This window comes from Vombatus ursinus, unplaced genomic scaffold (assembly GCF_900497805.2).
Source record: "Vombatus ursinus unplaced genomic scaffold, bare-nosed wombat genome assembly UNPS02014804.1, whole genome shotgun sequence".
Lineage (NCBI taxonomy): Eukaryota > Metazoa > Chordata > Mammalia > Diprotodontia > Vombatidae > Vombatus > Vombatus ursinus.
In genome coordinates, this window is record NW_020954582.1 from 11,309,769 (window position 1) to 11,335,318 (window position 25,550).

At 46.6% G+C, this 25,550-nt stretch overlaps 1 protein-coding gene and 1 long non-coding RNA gene across 2 annotated transcripts in view; one reads left to right on the plus strand and one right to left on the minus strand.

Moving 5' to 3' along the window:
• Positions 1 to 5,975: 5,975 nt before the first annotated feature.
• IL12RB2 (interleukin 12 receptor subunit beta 2) overlaps positions 5,976 to 25,550 on the minus strand; it is a 78,565-nt gene continuing 58,990 nt past the window's right edge. The window contains exons 11-16 of the mRNA XM_027874118.1: positions 21,270 to 21,368; positions 21,018 to 21,176; positions 17,112 to 17,249; positions 11,407 to 11,494; positions 10,961 to 11,060; positions 5,976 to 7,514 (exon numbers count right to left, since the gene is read on the minus strand). Of these exons, the coding sequence (XP_027729919.1) occupies positions 6,969 to 7,514; positions 10,961 to 11,060; positions 11,407 to 11,494; positions 17,112 to 17,249; positions 21,018 to 21,176; positions 21,270 to 21,368 (1,130 nt within the window). The 3' untranslated portion in view covers positions 5,976 to 6,968. The remainder of the gene's footprint in view (positions 7,515 to 10,960; positions 11,061 to 11,406; positions 11,495 to 17,111; positions 17,250 to 21,017; positions 21,177 to 21,269; positions 21,369 to 25,550) is intronic.
• On the plus strand, positions 10,162 to 11,394 carry LOC114051693. The gene is made up of 3 exons (XR_003570190.1): positions 10,162 to 10,233; positions 10,706 to 10,843; positions 11,191 to 11,394. It is a non-coding gene; the product is annotated as an uncharacterized LOC114051693 (long non-coding RNA).

The following is a 25,550-nucleotide window of genomic DNA, read 5'->3' on the forward strand; positions in this document are numbered from 1 at the left end:
ATAACTGAAATGACTAAGCAAAAAAGTACCTACCAATACCTGCTTTAAGTTCTTTAGGCATCCTGTTTTTCCCTGTGAAGCTGAAAAGATACATACATGGATGAAATAAGTTTTTGGGTCTTTTTTCCCCCTACTTGATATAACATGTTCTTTTCTCGGTATTTTCATATCTGGGACAGTATTCCCTTAACCAGAAGTACCTGGAGGAAGTTACTGAGCTTTAAAATGGCCTGTATTCTGAAATGGGCGCCATGATTAGTGTTCACTGGAGATGGGCAGACTGAAGGTTTAGGTGTTGATTCAACTGCCTTTGGGATTGTGTGTGTGCCGATTTACAGCCCTACAGAATCCTTGCTCGGACTGAAGCTGTAACTAACGCAAAATGCTTCCTTGGGCTTCACTCAGCAGCGTTGGCTGATGGATAGCAAATGAACAGACTGTCTACTGGTCTCGTTGACTCAGGAGCTACTCAGGTCCAGCAGAAAATGCATATGAAATCCTGGACTGCTTCTGATTATTAAATGGTGGCATGGTTTAAAACTCGGAACACAGAATCGGCACTGTGCATCAGGTGGCTTACGAGCAAGGGGTGGCCTTGGAAATGATCTATAAATTGGTTCTTCATTGTTCTTTTAAATTTACCTGGCAGGTTGCCTAGCATAGACTTTGGAATTGCCCTGTTTATGATGCTAGCCACTGGTTGTGTTGTGTCCCTACACAGTTGGAGATGGGACCATAGCTTTCTTCCATCCCATGGCCTTGACGGCCAAATTCACCTTGGTTTAGTTGAGAACAATAGTCCAGGAAGCATGTGCATCATCTTGGGGCTGATTGCTGTTTTAGGACTTAAGCTCAGCAGGAGAGAATAGCAGGTGTTGTCAGGCTCCTGGCAGTCATGATGGTTAGCTTTTTTGCTAAATTTCTCTGGTCTTCATTAGGTAAAAAAATAAACAACAACCACACGTGTGAATTTAAGTACTGAATTACTTTGGCTCACTGAATAATTTTCACAGAATAACAGTTGTAGTCAGGGTATAGGAACCTTGAGCTAACAGAATTCTTTTAAAAAGAATTAGAACCCCACGTTGATGACAGTTCTGGCAGTGCTTCTGTGGGATGCTATGATAAATGCATGGCGTAAAATAATTGGAAGGGAGATAGAATGGATAAATCAAACTTGGCTCAAATGAGGGATTTCCCCCTTCCCCCTTTTGAAAAAACAAGCTGGATTCTAATAGCCTCTTCAGACCTTTCCCCACTTTTGTCAGAGCCGCTAATGCATCGTGAAGGTACCTGGTTTGTGTTCTGCATTGATGGGAATGCTAATGACTAATGAGGGCTCTTCCATGTGGTCTCATTCCAATGGACTGCATTAATGTCCCATGCCTCATGGCGTAGAAGGGATTCTGCTTTTTGGGGGTTCTCCCAGCAGACCGTAGAGAGAAGCTGAGTACAATCCAGGGGCACCAGAATGTCTCGTTGCCGGGAGGCAGCCCCAACAATGCGGATTGTTTTGGGGGATTCGTGAAAGTAGATGACCTTCTACAAAACCAGGAGGGCTTTAACCTCTCACCTCTCAATTTAGTGAAAAATCAGGCACCTCCTCAGTACAAGGAGGTCTTTAATGCCCTTCTACCTCTTACCGGTGCAGGGCCTGGTTTTCTGCGGTGCAGCTCAACACCCTTTGACTTAGAGTGGCTGGCCCTGCTGTTTGTGTAATTGCTACCTTCTAAAAACAAACCTGGGGATGCTCAAAATGGACAGTGCAAGGGAAGGCAAGGCCCTGGCCTGCGACTCGTGTCTGAGACGGTGCTTTCTTTAGCCCTGTAGTCTTAGCAGAATTACATCCACACCTGGTTGTGTGAGTGAGCAGGGGATGCTGGGAAGAAGACAGCTTGGCCACCAAAGAAGGTCAGGGGAGGAAGTGGGAGTAAGCAGGACTTCAGGTAGTTCACACTGGAGCAGATTAAGGGGAGCCAGATGTCCGGAGCTCTGATTTTTTTTTTCCTGACTTGGATCCATGAGAGTCCGTAATGGCCAACTGCAAACATGAATTTTAAGGAAAGAATATGGGGGGGGGGCACAGAATTGGGGCGGGGGGGAGAAGGGGAGGGGGAAGCAAAGAGGGGAAGGGGGGGAAGGAAAGGCAGATACAGCTGAATTGGCTGTTCTGTTTTTCTTAGGGGCTATAGGAGAAGCTGACGGAGAAGCGGCCTGTGAAGCTCTGAGGAGGCCACTTTGTCCAGCAAATCCATGGTGAAGACTGGCCACGTAAGGGGTTGTAAAGATGCGGCTGACGTCTGAGCTCACGTTGATGTCATATGTAAAAGTTTGCAAAGCTCATCACACATGACCTTGATCTTTGAGGAAAATCTGGGGAGACGAGTGCTATTATTAGGGCCAATTTATGGATGAGGAAATGGACTGAAATCTGGCTACGCTCATTCTCCCTCTTTTCCTTTTCACACATGGCAGAACCCAGAAATGGAGACAGATTCAGGGCAGAGAAGAGGAAATGGGCCCAGGGCCACTGTTAGGTGCCTCTTCCCTCCTCCCCATCCCTCGTTGCTCAAGGAACGGCCACCTTCTCTGCTCGGTATCTAACTATCCTCATTCTGAAAAGCAGCTTTCCTGCAAGGTAGTATTGGAGGGGAACCCTATTGACCAATGGAGGTGAGCCCAGTGGACATATTTGTAGTAATTAAAGTTGGGCAGAATCCAAGAACTGGATGTGAGCTTCAATGCCACTTGGAAATTGGACTTGTTTCGAAAAAAAAAAAAAAGAACTGAGAAAGTCCAGGGCAGCAACAGGTCCCATGACCCAGTAACAGTATAAGGTAGGTGATACAAACATTATCTCCATTTTACAGGTGGAGAAACTGAGGTGACTTGCCTAGTCAGTGGGAATTCTACCTGGGTCTCTCTGGTCTCCCAGCCCAGGCCCTATCCATTCCCGAACATCTTTCAAAGCCAAACTCATTCTCTTCAAGAATGAAATAGAGAAATAGGAATCGGGAAGAAGATGGCAGCTCCGTAAAGACCATCGGAATGTGTTGTCATCTGGTTCCTGTTAAGAAAGGGTCACAGAGTCATAGAGTTAGGGCTGGAGAGGACCTCAAGTGTCCTGCAGTCCAAGCGTCTCATTGTGCAGATAAGGAAACTGAGGCAAGGAGAGGGCAAAGGACTGGTCCAAAGTCCCACGGGCAGGGAGAATCGGAGGGGGAGGATTCAGAGAATCTAGTTCATCTGACTCCAGACCCAGCCGTTTACCAGGGACGCCGGGACCACAGGTACGCTCTCCATCTCACTCTGCCATCGGTAGTCCAGAGAGCAGCTGAAGACATCCCCGTGCCTCAGGTGAAGGAGGCCACTCGTTGTGAAAGACTGGGAGGCAGAAGAGAGGAAGGGAGCAGGTGTGACCCTAGTGTGGGTACAGCCGCTCCCTTCTCTGCTGAGGGAATCCAGATCATTTCCTACAGGTGAGTGCCTGTGACCTTAGAGGAGTTCATCTGCATTTACTGAGCACCTGCTGCAGGCCGGGTGTTGTCTGGGACAGTGCAGCCAGAAGGGAAGCCCCTCTCACTCTCCAGGCCGAGCGCACTTTCTGTTGGAGCAGACGGGAGCTCTTTGCCGGGGAAGGGATGCTCAGCCTTTGGAGAAGGGCACGTGCCTCCAAAGAGCCTGCGTGACCACAGGACATCCCTTTCCTCTCAGCTCTATCCACATCAGGACTGGGAGATCCTACCCAGAGTTCTACTTCTCTGACATTGGACAGTTCTGGTCAGGCTGGGAGTAGGAAAGGTGTTGTAATAGAGGCTTCGAAAGGATTCTGAAGGCCCCTGGATGGGTCACAAGAGGGGAAAACAAGCATCTGCTGAATTCCTGCTATGTGTCAGGCGGTGGGTAAGCACTTTGACCCTCACAACAGCCTCCCGAGAGGGAGATGCTATCATCGTCTCTATTTTAACGTTGAGGAAACCGAGGCAGAGGAGAACCGACTTGCCCAGCGTCCCAAGTGTCTGAGGCAGGTTTTGAACGTGGGTCTTCCTGTCTCCGGGCCCGGTGCGCTAGAATACCAAAGAAAAATTCTGCCTATTTCACGGTTGTGCTTGGGGCCATCCCTGTGCCCAGGAAGGGAGAAGAGATTGTCTCTCTGCTCTTCCCTCTGGTACAAGATGCCTTCTGTCCTCAGGCTGGCGCTTGTCAATACTTTGGCATGGGTTCGGTGGACCCTCCCTCCCATTGGCATTACGGCGATCTCCTTGACTTTGTGTTTTCCTAATAGAACGACAACAAAAGATGAAGCTGCCCCTGGGTCCGTGGGCCTTCTCCCTTGCCATCCCCACTATGGGGCATTCTCTTCATTGCAAAGCAGGGTCAGCGCCGTGGTGCCTTGGCATGGTCATGTGGCCATCTTGTGGCTTGGCCTTGGTTCACAACGTTGACTGTGTCTCTGGCCTCCTCCCCCTCTCTCCAGAGCCTGAGTTGAGGGTTCTTGTCTCCCACGACTGGTTGCTTTGGGCCATGGACACGCTACGCTCTCCACAGAAAGTCTGGGGGGATAGGATTAGGGTCAGTCCCCTTCAAAGCGGTATTTTTCGTAGCATTTTACAGGTTGCCAGACAGTCTCTCTGGAGCCTCACTCACAACCACCTTCTGAGACAGGAAAGTCAGAGGAATTCCATGAAGTGTTCAAGGTCATGGAACTAAAAAATGTTGAGCAGGATTCAAACCCAGGTCTTCCTGACTTCCAACCCGAGTGCTCTCTCCACTGTGGAGAAATACATTCTAAAGTAGCAATTCTTTAAACGCTGGGCACACACACAAATTGGGAGACAAGCCATGATGTGGCAACTTTTATTTTTGCCCCGATCTTGACCTTGGATTTCCCCCCCAAAAAACTGTGTATCTTGTTTACACTGATAACGTTGTTTTTCATCATTTTAGCTTCTGAATGTATCTACCTCTCCAGCTGACCTATTAAATAAGATAACAAGGTATTTTGCAAACCTTAAAGTGCGGCATTTATTGAGTACCTACTGTGTCCTTGGGCCTGTGCTAATAAGCTTTGGAAATAGGAACATCCCAAAGATTAAAAACAAAATTGGGGGTAAAAACCAATTTAACAAAACCTACCAACGGTGTGGAGCCGGGGTCCTTGACTTGGGGGCTGTGAACTGGTTTTTAAAAATATGTTGACCGCTGTATCAATGTAATTGCCTTCCTCTGTAATCTTTTGTATTTTTTTTTAAGGACTGGATTATGAGAAGGGGTCCTTGGCATTGTGTAAGGGACGGAACACCAATTCTGGACTTAGAGGATCTGGAATCTCATTCTGCCTTTGATAACGACCTGTGTGACCTTAGGGGCAAGTTTAACTTTGCTGGGCCTCAGTTTCCTCATCTGTGAAATAAGGAAGTTGGGCTTCATGGCCACCCGTTAATGTCGAGGTTTCTTCCTTCTAAATCTATGATGCTGTGACCAACTGTCTGCCAGCAGTTTGGAGGGGGGGGGTCCAGTGGATCAGACCCACCCCCATTTGAAGGGAATTTCACAGTGAAGGTCCCTTCACCTCAGGGGCATCTGGATGTCTAAATGATTAAAGAAAACCCAAACACGGCAGGTCTTCTCAGCATTTTACAGAAATCTGAACTTATCTTCTTATGCAGCGGCACATAGTAGGCCTTCAGGATCATAGAGGTGGAAGGCCAACAAATCTAACCACCTCATTTTGCAGATGAGTAAGTGTCTAAAGTAAGACTTGAACTCGTGTCTTGGGGACCCCGCGACACTGCTCTTTGTAAACTGTGAGCTGGTATAGAGAGGTAAGCTGTTTTTGGATTCTCAGTTTAGGTGGGGCTGATGAGATATAATCTCTGGCCAGTGTCTAAATTGGATGAACACAGCCAGGAAGGAGTGGTTTCTGCTCCCGACCAAACTGGTTTTCAAAGCAAAACCCTTGCTTTAAAAATTCCTCTTGGCAGGGCAACAGGTGTGGCATCGGCTGGCTTAGACAAATCCTGGAAAACACTGCAGGGTTTTCCGCTCCATTCGGACTTTCTGGGGAAGAAGCGTTGTCAGAATACCAGATTTGGGGGTGAGTCAATGGACAAACACATTTTAAAACCCCTAAGATTTTCACCAAATGAATGTGGGTAATATTTTTTATTTTAAAAATTATCCAGCATTTTTAATCCCATCTCCTCATGCCCCAAAATCTTACCCTTACATTCTTTCTTGTTGCCCTACTCCAGATTGTCTTCCTTCCCCCTTGTAACAAAGAAAGCCGGCTTCTTAGAAAACACAGTACTGTGTCCCTGTAGGCCTCCACCTCTCAGCTCTGAGGGAGGGGATAGGTTTTGTCATCTCTTCTCCAGGACTTCTCGGTGTTTTTTCCCTTGGCTCAGAATTCCGCTTCTTGTCCATCTTTCTCATCTTCGGTATAATGGTAATGAGGTATGTTTCCACTCCCTTCATTCTGCAGCAATTCCTATAAATCTTCCCCCATTTCTCTGAATTCCTCATTGCTCAGTGCGTATTATTTCATTACATTCCTATAAAGTAGTTTATAGGAAATAGTTTAAAATAGACTTTTTTAATCACCTAATGGATGGGCAACCAAGCAGATTTAATTGTTCTTCCTAAAGCTTTTTGAGGAAGAAGGCAAATCAGAAAAAGCTTTGATTAAACCCCTAGAATGCTGTGGGTACAAAAATGAACAATGGTCTAGTCCCTGCCCTCAAGAGGCTTACATTCTAGTAATAAAATTAGTATGGGATGCAAACTCTGAAGGTGAAACACGAGTCATCCTTGGTTCCATGAGTTGGCTGGGTGTTGCCCAGGAGGGGAAAGCCCCTTGCTTTGGTTGGGTGCTGGACAACCCTCCTGCCGCTCTGTGCAAGCTAACCAGGCCACGAGATGGAAAGTATGATGGCGGCATCCAAGAAGGGCCTGTAGCACATGGCCAGTTAGTGAGTGATGGGCCCAGGGTCAATCTTAACTCTGTCCAGAGTCAGCTTCTCTCCACAGATGAGTGGGTGAAAAGAGCCCTTTGGGAAGATGGAGAAGGACAGGCCCTGCAGCTCACTGTCTTCTGGAGGACCAGCAGCAGTGGAAGGCAGGTAATCCAAGTTAGAAGGTAAGTAATCTATGTGGGCAGGCAGGTAGTCCACTGGGATGGCCCTAAGGTGGCTGCCTGGGTCTTCTGCCTTTGGCCCTCCAGACCCCATGGCCCTGTACGGATCAGTCACTTGTCCTTTCTCAGGCCGGTGTGATGCTGGCGTTGAGGGGTGGGAGACGCCATATTCTGCCCCAACTTCGAAGGGTTTTGGGACCTGAAGCCAGCTTTCTCTGCCTGGCTCATGGAGGTTGTGGTCTCTTGGCCAACAAGAGGGATGTGTCTCCTGGAGGGTTGGGGCTGATTTGGGGAGAACTTCATTGATTTCGAGAGTTTCGGGTTCTTCAGAATTGGTGCAGTTGTTTGAGAGACTTTGAAAATGGAGCTGCATTTCATCCTGATGGAATGAGGGAAGAGTGTGAGACACACACACACGAATTATACTGAGGCTTCTTCTCTTAAAAAATGTTTTTAACGGGACTTCTGAAATATCCCTTTCACACACCCCAATGAGCCATCCCTCACAACAAAGAATAAAAAATGAAAGAAGGGAAAAGCCGGGCACCAAAACCACCAATTTATCAACCAATGTTGACTGTATATTCAGCATTTTACACTTTTAGTGGCCCGTCTCTGCCAGAGAAGGAAGGAGGCCCAGCTCAGAGAGCTATCCCTTTTTTACTGAGTTTTCAAAGGATGCTTCTTTAGGGTAAAAGAACTTGGTATTTATCACTGATTTCCCTAACTCAGACAACAAGGAAAGGATGAGGACTCCGATAGAGCGCATTGTACTGGAAAGAACACTGAACCAGAAACCTAGAGATGGGAGTTCTATCTTATGCTTGTAAGTTTGAACAAGTCACTTGGCCTCAGTTTCCCCATCAGTAATGTTGGCCCAGAAAGGATCTGAGGTCCCTTCTGGCTTTAGAATTCTGATTCCTCAAGGAATTGTGGTGGTAAGGTGCGACATTCTGCCCTTCAGCTGGACTAAGTGAGTTCTTTGGACTCACTTGTCATTGTTTTATAACCTTCTCCCTTAGGTGGTACTTTGTTGTAAGTATGTTCTGACCTGACCACGTATAAAATACTGTCTAGTGCGTTTATGAGAGAGAGAATCAGAGCCTTCATGTTGACTGTAGGCTAGGCCAGGATAGAGTTGGGGGCTTAGCTAAACTGTGTCTCCCCTTCATGTCTTTCTTTGTATCCCCAGTATTGGACACACACAATAGGCACTTAATAAATGCTTGTTGACTTGATTTTGTCCTTAAACATAAGATGTAGAGTTTGAACCAGGATGGTTCCTCAAGTTCCTTCCAGCTCTGACGTTCCACAAGGCCATGATTCAGCAGAGAACCTGAAACAGAGGTTAGGCGCATGCCTATGGTCACACAGCTACTCCTACCCTCTATCCAGTAGACCAGAGTCACGCCACTAAAATAAAAGCAGATCATTCCACTTTGGGACATAAGTACAAAGAATGAAAAAGACCCCGCAAACATGACTGAGTAACCGTAAGAGGCTAACGATGGATCAACTATTTACATTCTAACATAGGGTGATATGTGTGTCCCCTCTGGACCCTATTATCAGTCTAGTTAGAAGGCCTAGGAGTGGTCCTATTATATTTTGATGATCTTAAATGAAGAAAAGAAAGGGCGGAGAAGAGGAATACATCTAGGGATAGGTGAGGGAAGGTAGCAAAAAATATCTTCTCTAATCAGGCAAGCTGAAGTCCACACAAACATTGTTCTCTAAACTAGTCCCAGGAAGGAAGACCATATATACAGACTTGGATACAGATACACATTTCACTAAACAGGGAAACAGAGAAAGAAGAGAAGGAGGAATAAGGGTTGATCCTAAGCAAATGTACAGACATACAGAAATATTTATAGCAGCTCTTTCTGTGGTGGCAAGGGGGTACTGGTCAATTAGGGAAGGGCTGAATGAGTCATGGTATAACAATGTGATTGAATGCTATTGTGATGTAAGAAATGATGAAGGGGATGCTTTCAGAGATGCAGACCAAGGCGAACAGACCCAGCAAAATTTACACAATAACCATACTGAAAGACGTACACACTTTGGAAGACTTAGGAACTCTGATTGTTGTAATGACCAAGCATGACTTGAGAGGACTGACAGGGTTACATGCTGACCACCTCCTGGTGGAACAGTGAAGAACTCGGGGGAAAGAACGAGAAATCTGTATTTTTGGACATGGCCAAAATGGGGATTCTTATGCTTGACTATACATCTTTAAAACAGAAGTTTAAAAAAAAAACCAGAAGTTTTCTTTTTCTTTCTCAATTGGGGCTGGGGGAGTGGGGGTAGAGAGAGAAGGTATATTTTTCTGATTTAAAAAAATTTAACTTTAAAACATTAATGGGAATCTCAGTTGCCTTAATTTTTTTTTCTTTCAGGAATTTCCAACTGCTTTTGAGTGAAGGAATACTTCAAGTAGGGCTTGTAGGTATATTAGTGACAAGGGAAGGAAAGGGAGATGATTTATTTGCATAGGATTCAAAGGTATGCATTTGAATTTAGAAAACTTCTTTTGCTTTCAAGTTTCCAATTTGGTGCCTGAGCACCTTTGATCCTGGAAAATAGTGAGCCAAGGGGCAGCTAGGTGGTGCAATGGATAGAGCACCGGCCCTGGAGTCAAGAAGACCTGAGTTCAAATCTGGCCTCAGACACATAATACTTCCTAGCTGTGTGACTCTGGGCAAGTCACTTAACCCCAATTGCCTCACCAAAAAAAGGAAAAAAAGAAAAAAGAAAAGAAAATAGTGAGCCAGGAAATGTTTTAGTGACATCACCATAGGTGCCTTTCCACCAGGCCAGAAGTGCCCTGGGGGGTAGACAATCCCAGCCTGGGGCATTTGGGGGAAGATTAAAAAAAGAAGAAGGTGGGAGGCATCTGGGTAGCCACAGAAAAGTTTTTAACAACAACAAATAATAATAATAATTTATAGAGTACTTTAAAGTTTGCAGAAGACTTTACACACATTATCTCAGTGACTTAGAAACCATGTAGTCAACCTCCTTGTTTTGAGGAAAACTGAGGCTCAGAGAGATCAAGATTCGCTAGCAGCCTGCATGAGATGCTCCAGGAGGTTTGTTCACTTGTGCCTTTGTCTGTTTTTTTTTGTTTTGTTTTGTTTTTGTTTTTGTTTTTGTTTTTTTGTTTTGTTTTTAGGCAATTGGGGTTAAGTTACTTGCCCAGGGTCACACAGCTAGTGAGTGTCAAGTGTTTGGTCCGAGGCCAGATTTGAACTCAGGTCCTCCTGACTTTGGGGCCAGTTCTGTCCACTGTGCCACCTAGCTGCCCCCACTTGTGCCTTTGAAAGCACCACATCTACCTGTGTGTATGGAAGGACGGGTGTTTGGGACCAAGGGAGGAAAAAAGAATGCTTCTGAAGAGCAAGGCTGGCAGAGTAGTGTTCTAGGATCATAAATAAAGGGTGCTATAGGCATTTACAGATGAGGAAACTGAGGCCCATGGAGGTTAAGGGACTGGCCCAGGGTCACACAGCTAGTAAGTGTCCCTGCAGTGCAAGATGTGAACCCAAATCTTCTTGTCTCCAGGTCTGGTGATGCATGCCTTCTGCCCTGCCACTAGTCCAACTACCAGAGAGTTTATCTTCATTCAGTCTCTGAGTATCTGCTTCAGAAAATTCCCTTGTTCCTGTTGGCCTTGGATCCGGAAAGAAAACGGGCTGTGATGTAAGTAAGTAGAAATTTAAAGTTGTCAATGACACAGCGATACTGACTAGAAGTCGTCCTTTCTCATCTTACAGAATAGGGAAGTGAGGCTAATCGGACTAGGCATCTAGCACTTACCTCTATGATGGAGTATTTCTTGGCCCACATGCTGTTTGCCGGGTCTGGAATCTCTTGATTATACCACTGGGGTTGTAGGGCCCAGAAGACAGACTTCACTCTGCAATGAACGCAGCCAATTAAAAGCCCACGTGGGGCCCCCAAGGCCTGCGGATCCTTGTTTCACTGAAAGGGAATATGCTTAACAAAACATGCTTTTGTTGAATGACCCGAAGCTTTTGTATTAGCAGCCTGAAGGCCAGCATTGGGAGCAGGCTGGCTGAATACCATGGGACACAGTATCTGTGAAGTTCTGCCCTTTCTGAGTGTAAATATGTAAGGAGAGTTGTGCCCTGAAGTGGCGGCTTCCACGGGGGATCTGGAAGCCAAGGGTCAAGGCCCAGGACAAAGAAGCCACTGCCATGACTGCTCTGCGCTGGTGCTATGAGGCTGAACAGTCAACTTACTTTGCTCGAACTCGAGGCATGGAGAAAATCCCTACCGCGACGAGGGCCACGGCAATCGGCACCACCAAAATGTTCCATTCGGGAGTATCTGAAACATTAGCAAACTGGCTTCAGTTGCCTTCCAAGTGAAGACTCTGGGCAAGTCTCTTCCCCCCTGCCTGTCTCAGTTTCCTCATCTGCAAAATGAGGATATAATAGCACCTACCTCCCAGGATTGGTGTGAGGATCAAGTAAGATAACTGTAAAGCAATTAGCACTGTGCCTGACACACAGTAGGTACTTAATAAACTTCCTTTGCATCTCATCTCTACCCTCCCTGCCCCCAAGACCTGGTTGATCATGCTGGGAAATCGAAATGACTCCCACAACTAAAGCTGGCCCCCAAGAATGATTCAGAAGTCCTAAGAGAAAGTGCTGCAGTCTGGCCCAGGGAAGAGCCTAAAGGCAGGGGGGCTTAGTGGAACTGATACTGGCTGGGAGTTAGGAGCCCTGGATCCTAATGGTGCCCTGCAAGGGTTCTTAACCTGGGGTCTGTAAACTTGGCTGGGAGGAAAATGACATTTTATTTTCACCAACCCCTAACTGAAATCTAGCATTTCCTTCAATTGGGAATCATTCAACAAACCTAAGCAGTATTGTCAGAATCTGCGACTTTGTCATTATTAAAAATCACAAATATTTTCATATCCCATTGGAGTTGTTACACATATGTGGAATTATCACTTATTTTGAAAATACGGTACTTATTAGACCATCTGCTAGATCTCATTTGCTCACATTTTTTCATTCTACAGACATCTGTTGATAATAACTGGTTTCCTTTACAATCCTTTGTATTTATTTGATGCATTTAAAGACATGATTCTGACATCTGTCCTGCCCTACAGGAAAATAGAAGGGGAAAGGGATAGGAGAAGGGGGAGAGAGATAGAAGGGAGGGCAGACTAGGGGAAGGGGTGTACAGAATGCACGCCTTCTTGGGGTGGGGGGAGGGATGAGATGGGGAGAAGATTTGGAACTCAAAGTCTTGTGGGAAGTGAATGTTGAAAACTAAAAATAAATAAATTAAAAAAAAAAAAAGACATGATTCTGAGAAGGAGTCCAGACAGCAGCCTGTGGAGGGGTCCGAGATGCTAAAAAGGCCAAGGCCCCCTGCTCTAACAAGCTAAGCTGCAGAATGGCTGATGATCTCGTCTACAGGATTATATAGGAATGGGAGCAGCCTTAGAATCTTCAAGCCCAAATGCCTCATTTGGCAAGAGGAAGGAGAAGTGATTCACCCGGTTACCAGGTAATACACCGAGCAGGGATGTGAAGTCCCTGGTCCCCTGACGCGAGACCCGATGCTCAAAGTGACAAAATGTGAGAGTTAGAAGGGACCCAGGCAACCCCATAACACGACTTGTAGCTGAAAGGAATCTCTCCTCTGTGTTTATCTCGTCAGCCAGCCTCTGCCCAAACACCTCTTTCCACTCCTAGGACACAGTCAAGGGATGACGCCCGAGGGCTCCATCTTCCCAAACATCTCCCCAGCCTTAGCACGGTGCTTCAAATAAATGGGGAATGAACGTGGAACTAGCTACGTGACCAAAAACAAGTCCCCTAACTTTGCTCCACTTCGGTTTATCATTTATAAACTGCAAACCTTCCTGCTTCCGAATCCTATGAAGGTAGATTTATTAAACTGAGTTATATGACAACGGCAGGCTCAGTTCAACCCAGCAAGTACCTATCAGGGACCTGTTATGTGTCTGGGTGGGGGAAATCGATACGGAAACAAGTAGCTCGAGGAGTTTTCACTCTCCTGAGGCTAAGACACAGACAAAGTAAAAATTACACAAAGTGATTCTGGGAGGAGAGTGACAATAACAGGGTGGGGAGAGAGGGCAGTCAGGAAGGTCTCCAGGAGAAAGGGGAACTCTGAGGTGCTTTGAGGGGTGCCAGGGATCCTACTAGTAGAGAGGAAAAAGGGGAAGCACTTCAGATGAGGGGGATCCCTCCTGCTCAAGCCCAGGGCAGGCTGGGGTGTGTCATGTACGGGAAAAACTTGGAGAGTGAGCTAATGAGTGCCCACAGAGGAGGAATGGGGAAGAAGACTGGAAACGTGGGAGCAGGCCAGATCGGACGGCCTTTAAGAGCGTGGCAGAGAGGAGTTTTCTTAGCAGCAGCAATAGGAAACTACTGAAAGGGTTTTTTTAGTGGAGAATGATGTTCTAACTCCCACTTGGTTCTCTGAAAGCAATCCTGTAGTTTCTAATGGAAACAATCCTGGCCTCTGCCTGCTGCCACTTTCTGCTGTCAGCCACCTTCTGTACTTAATAGTGCCTGACAACGGAGGGGGGGCGGGGAGAGGGGAGGGAATAAGCATTTATGTAGCACTTACTGTGTTCCAGGCACCTTGCTAAAGCACCTTTCACAAACCTCATCTGACCCTCACAACAGCCTTGCAAGGCAGGTGCTGTTAGCATCCCTATTTTATAGTTGAGGACGCTAAAATTAGAGACAATGGACCTTCTAGAATTTCCCAGCCCTTCAGGCAGGAGGACTGGGCCTTCAGCAGGAAGGTTTGGAGAGAAATTCGAGAGAAGCTCAAGGCAGGGATGGGGCTGGGTTGGGGTGAGGGGCACGGTGAGTTCTGGGAGTTGAGTAGCTAATCCTTGACTTAGCACTTCCGAGTTTACAAATCCCTTTATGGACACTGTCTTTAGCCTCACCACCATCCAATAGGGGAGTATGACTATTATTACACTCATTTTACAGGTAGGAAAACTGAGACCCAGAGATGCAAGACCCAGACTTGCTCAAAGCTACACATCTGGTAAAGGGCACAACCAGGATTCCAGCCCAGGGCTTCTGGCTCCAAAGCCAGCGATCAAAGGACCTGGGTTGAAATCCTGCCTCAGGGGCTTACCCAGTTGGGTGATCTTGGTCAGTCAGGGAGCATTTATTAAGCACCTAAGTCTTCAGTCCTCTCCAGCCTCCACTCCTGAGCCTCCAGGTGGTTTCTACCGTGCCCCAGAAGCCTCCTCTCCCTAAAAGTTACCTCACCCCTGGGCTTCTCCCATTTGAAATGCTTTCCACCTCTGTGGCCCCTTCTTTGGACTGGGTGGTTCCTCCCAGAACCTCCATTTTAAGAAAAACTTTCCAGCCAGTCATGCCTTCATTCCAGACTCCCCCCTCCTTCCTTTTAGGTGCTGTCGTCCCCCACTAGAATGTAAGCTCCCTGCGGGCAGGGACTGTCTTTCTGCTTATATTTGTATTCTCAGAGTTCAGCTCTACGCTTGGCACATCCTGGGCACCCAGTGTTTATGAACTTGACAAGAAAGCCGCCCGGGTCCCTCCCGCTCTAGGGCCATGATGCTGTCGTAATCCTTTGCCAACCTACCTCTGCCCGCTTTCCACGTAAGCAGGTAGGGATGAGCTGACTCTGAGACTGTCACCCTAATTAACCTCCCAATAAAAAGCTAGAACAACTTGTCTGGAGCTTGCAACTCATGCAAATAAAGCCACACCACCAGGCAGTGTGGACAGGGTGGCTGGGGCAACCTGATTGTGTCACTCAGATTTTACCGTGGACACAGATGATGAGGAGATGCTGGAAAAATGGCTTATGTGTCAGACATCTGTGCAGAAAGGGAAGGAAGGAGATGACAGCTGCTCTAGTGAGGGATGAATGAAAAGTCTTGAATTGGGATTGAAAATTTGGGTTCATAAGAACAAGAAACGAAGGAAGGAAAGAAGGGAGGAAGGAAGAGGGAGAGGAAGGGAGGGAAGGAGGGAGAGAGAGAGAGGAAAAGAAAGGAAGGAAGAAAGGAAGGGAGAGAGGAAGGGAGGGAGGAAGGGAGGGAGAGAGAAAAGGAAGAAGAGAGTGATTTGCCCAAAGTCATACACACACAAACAATTACATGCATGGGATATGAACCCAGGTCCCCTGACTCGAGACCCGATGCTCTTTGAAAATAATTTCCAAATTACCTCTGTCTTATGTGTCACCTCCCCCAGTCAGAGCGTTCTCCTGGAGAGCAGAGACTGTCTCAAACTTCCCATGTATCCCCAAGGCTTAGCGTAGTGCTTGGAACACAACAAGTGCTTAATAAATGCTTTTTTCATTAATTCATTTGTGAATGCGTGGATTGAAAACGTGACCATCACATGACAGTGCTATCCTTGTTTCCTCGCTTTCTGATGACTTCTCTTAGTTTCTTTATCTATGAAATGGGAATAATAACACCAGTAACAGCTGCCTTGGAGGCTGGCTGTGAAATACAGAATGAAGAGCTCTGTGCAAACAGGAAGTCCCTCACAGGTTGGCTACAGTGATTGCTCAGGGACGTCCGGCCAACATCTCATGAACCCTCCTCCTACAGAAGCTCAGGTTCATGTTCTGGTAACAACTCACAGCCATCGCACTAAAAAGTTTATAAAATGCTTTTGTCCCAACCTGCGAGGGAAGTGGTGCAGGTTCTAATCATTTTTATAGGTAAGGAAACTGAGGCTCTCTGAGGTTGAGGGACTTGCCCAGAACCACCCAAGTTAGGTAGTGTTGGAGCCAGGACTTAAACTCGGGTCTTTTCTGACTCTGAGTCCTAGACACCGACCTCTGCTGCCCCTCTAGAAAGCCTGTGCTTTCCCCTCCAGGGAGGAAGCAGCATCATCCCTCTGTTTATTATCTCCTCTTTTTCCTGTATATAGCTTGCTTTATATGTATTTTCGTGTTGCCTCCCCTGTTTGATTGTAAGCTCCATGAGGGCAGGGACTGCCTTTTGCCTCTTTTCCTATAAAAAATACAGTGCCTGGCACATAGTAGGTGCTTAACTAATGTTTATTGAATTGAATTGAACTGTCTCAGGAGACCTGGATTCCTGTCCTAACTCTGCTACTGACTAACTGTGTGGTCTGGGGCAAATCACTGGATCCCTGAGCACTTTGTCTTCTTAGGCAGTAAGCATTTATTAAGCACCTACTGTCTGCCAGGCACTGTGCTAAGCACTGGAGGTACAAAGAAAGGCAAAAGACAGTCCCTGCCCTCAAGGAGCTTACACTCTAAAGGGGGCAAGGCCAAGAAACCATGTACCTGTAAGGGACAGGGGTAGTTGATGCTTACAGTCTCTTCTGGGGCAAAAGAATTCTCTGAGTCTATTGAGAGTTTCACTTTCTACTGACAGAGGAGCAGGTTGGGGCAGTAATAACAATAATGCACATTTCGATAGCGTGTTGAGGTTGCAATTGTGCTGCATATGCTATCTCATTTGATGATGGATAGAGAGCTAGCTTGGGAGTCAGAAAAACCTGGGTTCAAAGCCTGCCTGTACCACTGACTATCTCTGACCCAGGGCAAGGCACGTGGGCCGAGCGTAGAGGTAGCTGACAAGGCCTGATATGTAGCTATGGAAGGAGTTTTAATCCCAGGATTCTTCATCCTGATAAAATCACAGGTTGGGACCAACAATATTAATTCCCTTGCTGGTGAGGGAGGATGGTGCAGTAGGAAGAGCAGGTGCCTTCATTAGCTTTCTAGCCTCTCCCACTAACTTGGTGTGGGTCTCAGAGAAGTTGCTTAACTCCTGAGTGAGGTGGCCAAATAGGGCTGTGGGCAGAGCTTGGGGGAAGATGGCGGAGCAGGCTGGGCGTCTCTGGGCTTCTTCCTCAGGATGACACTCCCATGGAGGGAACCTGCAGCTCTCCCTCTTGAGCTTGGATCTTACCTTCCAGGGAAAGCTCCCTCTCATTCCCTCGGGGGCCCTCTCCGGCTGCTGTGGAGGCCGTCATCCACAAGACGTAAGTGACTCCAGGCCGGAGGCCTCTGATCAGCCTCGTGGTGTTTCCCACCTCATAGGGAATTTCTGAAAGAAGGGATAAGGATGGAGAGAGGAAGAAAGGCTGGAATGTTTAAAGAAAGGAAATGTGGGACTTTCCAAAACTTTGCTATGCCCCAACAAAAAGTAAGCTCCATTCCATGGCCATAGGGAATTTTTTGCCTTATCTAATCAGAAATAGGGCGGCACAGACCATCCATCTAACCATCTAACCATCTCTCCATCCACCCATCCATCTTCCTATATATCTAACCATTTCTTCATCCATCCATCCATCCATCCATCTCTCTGTACATCTAACCATCTTTCCATCCATCCATCCATCCATCCATCTGTCTATACATCTAACCATCTCTCCATCTATCCATCCACCCAACCATCCATCTCTCTATCAATGTAACCATCTATCTATCCATCCATCTAATCTACCCATCTCTTTACCTGTCTATATATCTATATCTCTTTCTGTATCTCTCTCCATCTCACTGTAGTTTTTCAAAGGGAAAGATTTTTTTAAAACACAAGGGCCCTACTATTTCCACTGGTGTGAAGCTATTAAACAAAATGGTAGGAACCATATAGATCATGTTGGCAGACTCAGTTTCCTTATGCTTTTCTTGTTTCCTGATGTTCTGTATAGCCAAAGTTATTTTCCGAGAAATGCTCAAAGGCTTTTTCCCCCCTACAAAGAAACGTGGGCTGCAGCGGGGATCAGCGACTCCTCCAATGACCTCCTAAGTGCTCAAGAGTGGAGCCAACTTACTTTGGTCCTTGGGTGGGCAAGGGTTGTATCCTGGCTGCAAAAACAGCCTTGCCTGGGCACCTTTGCTCACAAGGCAGGGATGAGTCTGTCCTGGCTACCTAATGTAAATAATGTAACTCAGCATTTTGACTGTGCCTCGTATCTGAGAGTTGTGGTTTTTCTCAGACTCCAATTAATGCCAGACAACTTGTGGGTGAGGTGAGCATGACTAGCCCCACTGAGCAGATGAGGTGACTGAGGCCTGGCCAGCTACTTAGCACCAGGCCCTTGGGAACCCAAAAGTCTGTTGTGACATCAAGAGATCATAAGATTTAGAGTTAGAAGACACTTTGGCAACTATCTAATCCAACTCTTTCCATTTTACAGATGAGGAAACTGAGAACAGAGAAGTCAGGTAAGTTGTATAGCCCAGCAACAAGATGGAATCCAGGATCTCTGATTTCCAATCCTGCCCCCTTCCCACTGAGTCACCCAGCCTCTCAGTTCTAATATAGACTTTGGGTCAAAGGATAATCCCATGTGTTTATCCGGTAGAAGAAAATGAACTGTTGGAGCATCAGTACCAATAATAACGATAATGGTAATAACTCACATTTGTATGTCACTTTTAGCAATCACAAAGCACTTTCCTGACAACTGTGAGATGTTTCACAAATGTGGAAATCAAGTCTCCAAGAATAAGCTCAGAGCATCATATGAATTCAGGCTTAGGTGGTATCATAGCCCAGAGAGTACAGCAGACTGAGTTCAAATCCAGTTTCAGACACTAAGTAAGTTGTGTGACCCTGGGCAAGTCACAACCTCTGTCTGCCTTAGTTTCCTCACCTGTAAAACAGGGATAATAATAACAGCTACCTCCCAGGGTTGCTGTGAGGATCAAATGAGATAATATTTGTACAGTGTTTAGTCTAGTGCCGGGCACATAGTAGGTCCTTAATAAATGCTTGATGACTGATTGACTACTCAGGAAACCTTTTGCATGGACAGAGAAAATTGCTGACTGGAAGCTTTTTGTCCAATGAAATCACAAATTGGGGGGACGTGAGGGAGTTGGGGATGAGAGAAATGGTCTATGGGCTGAACCTGTGATTTCATTGATATGGGGAACTCCCAGTGAGGAAACTCCCTCTACCAAAGCAGATCTGCAGCTGACAGTCGTAGAAGTGCTGCCTGGGGGCCTGCAGAGAAGTGACCTACCTGGGTCACACAGCCCAGGATATGTTAGGGGTAAGACACAAACCCAAGTCTTCCCAACTTCAAATCCAGGCTCCCTCCCAATATGCAATATTGACGATAGTGTTCGCATACAATCGTTCTCGGACTAGTCCGCAGATTCTTCACCTGGGGCTTATGAATATTTCGATAGCTTTTTTTGTTGTTCAGAGTGTCCAGCTCTTCATGATCCCATCTGGAGTCTTCTTGGCAGAGATACTGGAGTGGTTCTCCACTTCCTTCTCCAGCTCATTTTACAGAAGAGGAAACAGGCTTGTTGTTCAGTCGTTTAGGTTGTGAAACTACCCCCCCCCACCCCCCCGGAGTTTTCTTAACAAAGATACTGGAGTGGTTTGCCATTTCCTTCTCCAGCTCATTTTACAGAAGAAGAAACTGAGGCAAACAGTGCCTTGCCCAGGTATAAGGAATGACAAGCAGGATAATTTCAGAAAAACCTGGAAAGGCTTACGTGAACTGACGCAAAGTGAAGTGAGCAGAACCAGGAGAACATTGGACACAGTAACAACATTGTCACGATGATCAACTGAGAATGATGGAGCTCTTCTCAGTAATGCAGTGATCCAAGACAGTCCCAAAAGACTCATGATGGAAAATGCTATCTGCCTCCAGAGGAAGAACTGATGGCATCTGAATATAGACCCGAAGCATGCTATCTTTCTTTCTCCTTCCTCCCTTCCTTCCTTCCTTCCTTTCTTTCCTCTCCTCTTTTTCTTTCTTTCCTAGTCTTCTTGCACAAAATGACTAATATGGAAACGTTTTATATGATTGCACATGTATAACCTTTATCAGATTGCATACCATTTCAGGGAGGGAGGAGGGGAGAGAAAGGGATAGAATTTGGAACTAAAAAAAACCCTCATATTAAAAATTGTTTTTACGTGTAATTGGGGAAAAGGTGTGTGTGTGTGTGTGTGTGTAGTGTGTGTGTATATTTTATTTTTAAGTGACTTACCCAGGGTCACACAGCCAGTCAGTGTCTGTGGCCACATTTGAACTCAGGTCTTCCTGACTCCAAGCTTGATGCTCTATCCACTGCACCACCTAGCTGCCCATGGCTAAAGGACTCTTCCAATTTCTCACAGGTGCTGCTCCAGGAATGGGATTTTAACCCAGGTCCATTGAATCCAGAGCCAGTATTTATTACGGTACCATGGTGCCCCACCAATACTAGACTATTTCATACTGAATTTGCATGTTTATGGTTCATGTGGGTCCTTTACATACGTGATAATGTACCTTGGCTCATCAAATGCGGCCCAGTCCCTCTCCGACAGCTGTTCCTGACCTGAAATGTCATTTAATAGCACAATACCACGCTCATTTCTGTACAAAAGTTGGGGGCTATGGGCGCAGAATTTTTGTTTTTGTATTTTTGGTGCCTGGAGCATAGAAGGAGGAAAGGATCATAGATTTAGGACTGGGAAAGATAGAGAGGACATCTAGTCTGACCCCCTAATTGTAATGAGGAAACTGAAGCCCAGGAGGTTGTGACTCTCCCAAGGTCACCAAGGCAGTAAGTAGCAGTCAGGATTTGAACCCACGTTCTCCTGACTCAATAAGCAGTGCTCTCCTCCCGCCTCTGCCCCCTTTCCCCCTCCCCCCCATAAAAGTAGCTACTTCAAGCTTTTTTTTTTTTCTACTAGGGAGAAATCTGAGGTCCCTGGTGGGGCAGTGCCTTGACCATGGCCATCCAAACCTTACTGAACCTTCAGTCACTTCCGAAAAGGACTGGGAGGCTTGGGGTGGGGGTGGGGGTCTGCCTGCCCCTCCCGCTCCAGGCTTTTGGAACGTCCACCTACCAAAGATGTGAGATGGAGACTGGGAGCGCAGCTCCTTCAGGTAGATCTTGTAATGAAGGAGGCAGCCCATTTGGTCCTGAGCAGGGATTTCGTCCCAGGTAACGGTCGCTGTGCCTTTCCCCGCTGTGGCATTTTGGACACGGGGGCCGGTTAGGGGTTCTGTGAAACAGAACAAAGTATAAGAGGAGAGCCTGAGCCTCCCTGGAAGCCGTCCCGCCCCCCTGCCTTCCCAAGGGGCTCAGAGTCTGGCACCTTTGCTGGTCAGATCAGCCCAGGTCCTGGCGCAGCCGGCTCCGTCCCCCCACAGGGCGCACAGGCGGATCTGGTAACACACGTGGGGTTTTACGTGTTCTGCATGGAAAAATAAAAAAGTCTGATCACAGAGGACAGCCAGAAAAGCAACGAACGTGGGCACCCCTATTCAACACCCTGGGTACGAGTCACCCCTCACTTGTCCCATCCAGCCTGGCAACTCCATCCCCTCCCCCTTTCTTTGGCAGCCCCCTCCCCTGGTTTACAGCTCAGGGGGCGTCCACTTAAGTCGTGGTCACACAGGTAGCACCCCCAGTCCTCTGAGTCCGCAGCTCACTCTGCTCCTTCCACCGTACCAGGCTGTCTCCGTTAAATGTTCTCCATCCTTCTCTTTGCCTACTGAATTTCTATTCGTTCTTTGAAGTCCAACTCAAACACGCCTCTTGCAAAGAAGCCTTCCCTGATGACCCTCAGACAGGGATGGGCTATTGACCTTTAGGCCTCCTCTTTGCACCATCCTAATACCCTTATTATGTAATTTTCTCGGGCAGGGGTTCCCCAAGTGTGACCTGAGGACCCTTGGGAGCCCCTGAGAAATTTCAGCTGGTCCCATGAGGTCAAAACTACCTTTATAATAATAGGAGGACATGTATTTGCCTATTAATAAGTCTCCCTTTTCCAACTACGTATCCATGCAATGACAGATTTTCTTCAGAGACTTCAATCAAAACATCACAGCACAGCTATAGCAGCAGAGAGAATCCAACTGTTTTCCATCCATCCAGACATTAGAGAGATTTGCAAAAATATGCGTAATGTGTAAAAGCGATGCTACATTTCTCACTAATTTTTTTTTATTTTGGAAAACAGTTATTTTTCACAAATTACATTATTTATGTTAATATATAATGTGTTTGTAATTGTTACTTTAAATGAACCAGTATTTTAACATTTTTATCATTTTAAATTTCTAATATGGTAAATGTTGATAGCTATGATTCCCCCATAAACAAAAGGTTCCTGAGATCCTTGATAATTCTGAAAAGCAGAAAAAGGCTTGGAGACCAAAGGATTTGAGAATCATTGTTAAAGAATATTGTTGTCGACCTCAGACACTTGACACTTACTAGCTATGTGACCCTGGGCAAGTCACTTAACCCTGATTGCCTCACCAAAAAGTAAAAACAAACCAAAACAAGAATATTGTTATCCACACTCCTCTCATTCCTATAGTAGAACATAAATTTCATGAGGACAGGAAATGTACTTTATTTAAATTTTGTATCATTCCCCAGTGCCTAGTATAGGGCACAAAGGAAGAACTTGATGTTTGTTGGACTAACTTTATAAATGTATGTGTGTGTATATGTATACATATATATATATATATATATATGTGGAGGTATATATGTATGTATGTGTGTGTACAATACTTATATATAGAATATACTTATATACAACCTAATATTAATAACTATTATTTACGTACTGCTTACATACTACAAATTGCTCAATACACATTATCATTCTTGAGCAGAGAAACATTTCACCTCTGAAGCAGCAGCAGCCTGCACCCCAACATACCTGCCACGAAAACCTCAATAACACAATGCAGTCAGTTAACAAGCATTAATTAAACTCCAGAAATAAAACTAGCTGGTTGGCACAATAGACAGAGCCCTAACCTTGAAGTCACAAAAACTTGAGTTCAAATCCAGCCTCAGAAACTTACTAGCTGTTTGACCCTGGGTAAGTTCCTTCACCATTATCTGCCTCAGTTTCCCCACCTGTAAAATGGGGATAATAATAGCACCTACTTCCCAGGGTGGTTGTGATCAAATGAGATACAATTTGTAAAGCACTTTGTAAACCTTAACGTGCTATATAAATGTTAGCTATTATTGCTACTATGTGCTAGGCCCTGTGCTAAGTATTGGTGATATATAGAAAGGCAAAACCAGCTACCTGTTCTCAAGGAGCTCACACTTTAATAAGGGAGATAATGTGCAAACGGTGATGGACATACAGGATACATACGGGGGAAATGGAGGTAATCTTGGGAGGACCAGCATCAGGGGTCTGAGAAAGGTCTCCTGCAGAAGGTGGGATTGGAGGCAAGTTGTGAAAGAAGCCAGGGAAGCCAGGGCAGATGTGAGGAGCGTGGGTGTTCCAGGCTTGGAGAGAGCCAGCTCGGGAGCACGGGGTGGAGTGTATGTGGGACTGCAAGGAGGCCATGGGGCCGGGAGTGTCTGGAAGAGGGCACAGTGTAAGAATTCTGGAAAGGCAGGAAAGGACCAAGGTATGGAGAGCTCTTGATGCCAAATAATAGAGGATGTTCTGTTGGACCCTGGAAGACACGGGAGCTGCTGGCATTTACTGAGGAGGTGAATGACAGGTCATGCCTAGGCTTGTCGAGGACTATCTTTGGCAGCTAAGAGGAGGATGGATTAGAGTGGGAGGAGACCAGGCGGGGCCACTAATTAAGAGCCTATTACAATCATCTAATAATCAAACGGGGCCCCATTGGGGGTGTAGCTGAATAGTTGGCCAATCTGTGGGAATGAGCACTTTCTCTTTGGATGGATCACCCAGGTTTTATAAGTTCCCGGGAAGAGAGAGAGAGAGAGAGGGGTGTGTGTATGTGTGTGTGTGTGTGTGTGTGTGTGTGTGTGTGTGTGTTTGCTCATGCCTGTGCATGTGTGAAAGTGTGAGAAAAAGAGGGAGAGAGAAAAGGGGATAGAAAGAGAGAAAAAAGAATAGGGGAATAGGAAAAAATAGGGAAAAAAGAGGGGAGGGGAGAGAGACAGACAGACAGACACGTGGCTTCAGAACACAACCTAATGTTAACCAAGAAATCCCATTAAGCAGTAGGTGTCCAGAGCCAGCACTACTGATATTGGGAGCAAGCATGAAAAGGCGTCCCCCTCCAAAAATAAATAACCCTAGGTGCCTTTGTTGGGGTATTGATCCCCAGCGACTGTGCCAAGTTTACCTTGGCCAAGTGAAATAAGGGAAGAGTCAGCATTAGCTCCAAACGACGAGATAGCCCCAAGCCCATTCAGAAACTCATAGGGCAAGAGCAGAGTTACGTTTTGTGCGGCCCTCCCGCAGGTGAGCTCCTGAGACACCTTCTGCTTTTCCACCCACGTGGGAATGAAGCAGAGCACCGCCTAGGGCCATGGGCACTCCACCCAGGTCACAAACCAGTGTACCAATGAGCTGCGCCTGGCTGGTGAGGTTTGGCAATCTTAATTACAGGTTGGAGGGAGGCCCCTGCCTGGGCCCCAATCTGAAGGCTTATGGTGAGATACTGGAAGGGATGGCGTGACCTTGTGTGGACTCCTCCTCGTGGGAGGACAGTCCTCATTAGGCATTGGGCGCCTACCTCAGATGCCTGGGACTCAGTATCCCGGCCCTGTGAAATGAGAGGATTGGACCAGGTTTTCCTTTCCCTTTCCTTCCAGCGTTAAATCAACGGTCCCCTGACCATGGGCTCAAAAGATAGTCTGGGTCAAAACCCGAGTCAATGGATTTTGTGGGTGGTTTTTTTCTCTGGCGTTCCTAAGCCTGAGGAGTCTAGTTCTGACCATGATGAACCAACTGAGAAACCTCATGGAGGAATGGCGAGAGGAAGAGAGGTGAGAGAGAGGGTTTGGGTTTAAGTACTGAGCCCTCTTGGCAGCCATCACTGTGGGAGCTGCAGCCGCAGCTTCTGAAGACCCACAGAGGGATGTTCTTTCCACCAGAGTCCGACGCCCTATCCAGTGGCTCGGCATCGGAAACCAGCCTGATTTTATCAGTGGAAATGACATAATGAAGATGCAGGATCATCTAGCAAAAACTAGACGATTACTTCTCACACAGCTACCCAGTATCTAAGGCAGGATTTGTGTTGGGAGGAGGATTTGAACTCAGGTCTCTGAGGCCAGCTATCCATCCACAATGGTGCCACGCCACAGTGGCCCTTCTCCCATCATCACCTCATGAATCCTGGCTTCCACACCTATCAACCTTCTAGAAGTACTCTTCAGAAGGTCACTGGGACCCCTCTACTGGCCAAGCCAGCAAGATTGTGAGGGACTAGGAAGATGGGCTGAATCTAACAGGATGATACGTATCAGGGATGCAGCAGCGCTTCCCTGGAGCCATGATTTCCCTGATGTGGCTATTCTCTCCAATGGAACCAATCACAACTAAATTGGTCTTCCCATCCTCCTGTCCCTCTCATAGAGGAAGTTCTCCATATACTGAAGATCATCCACTAGGCCTGGCTGTGGTGTA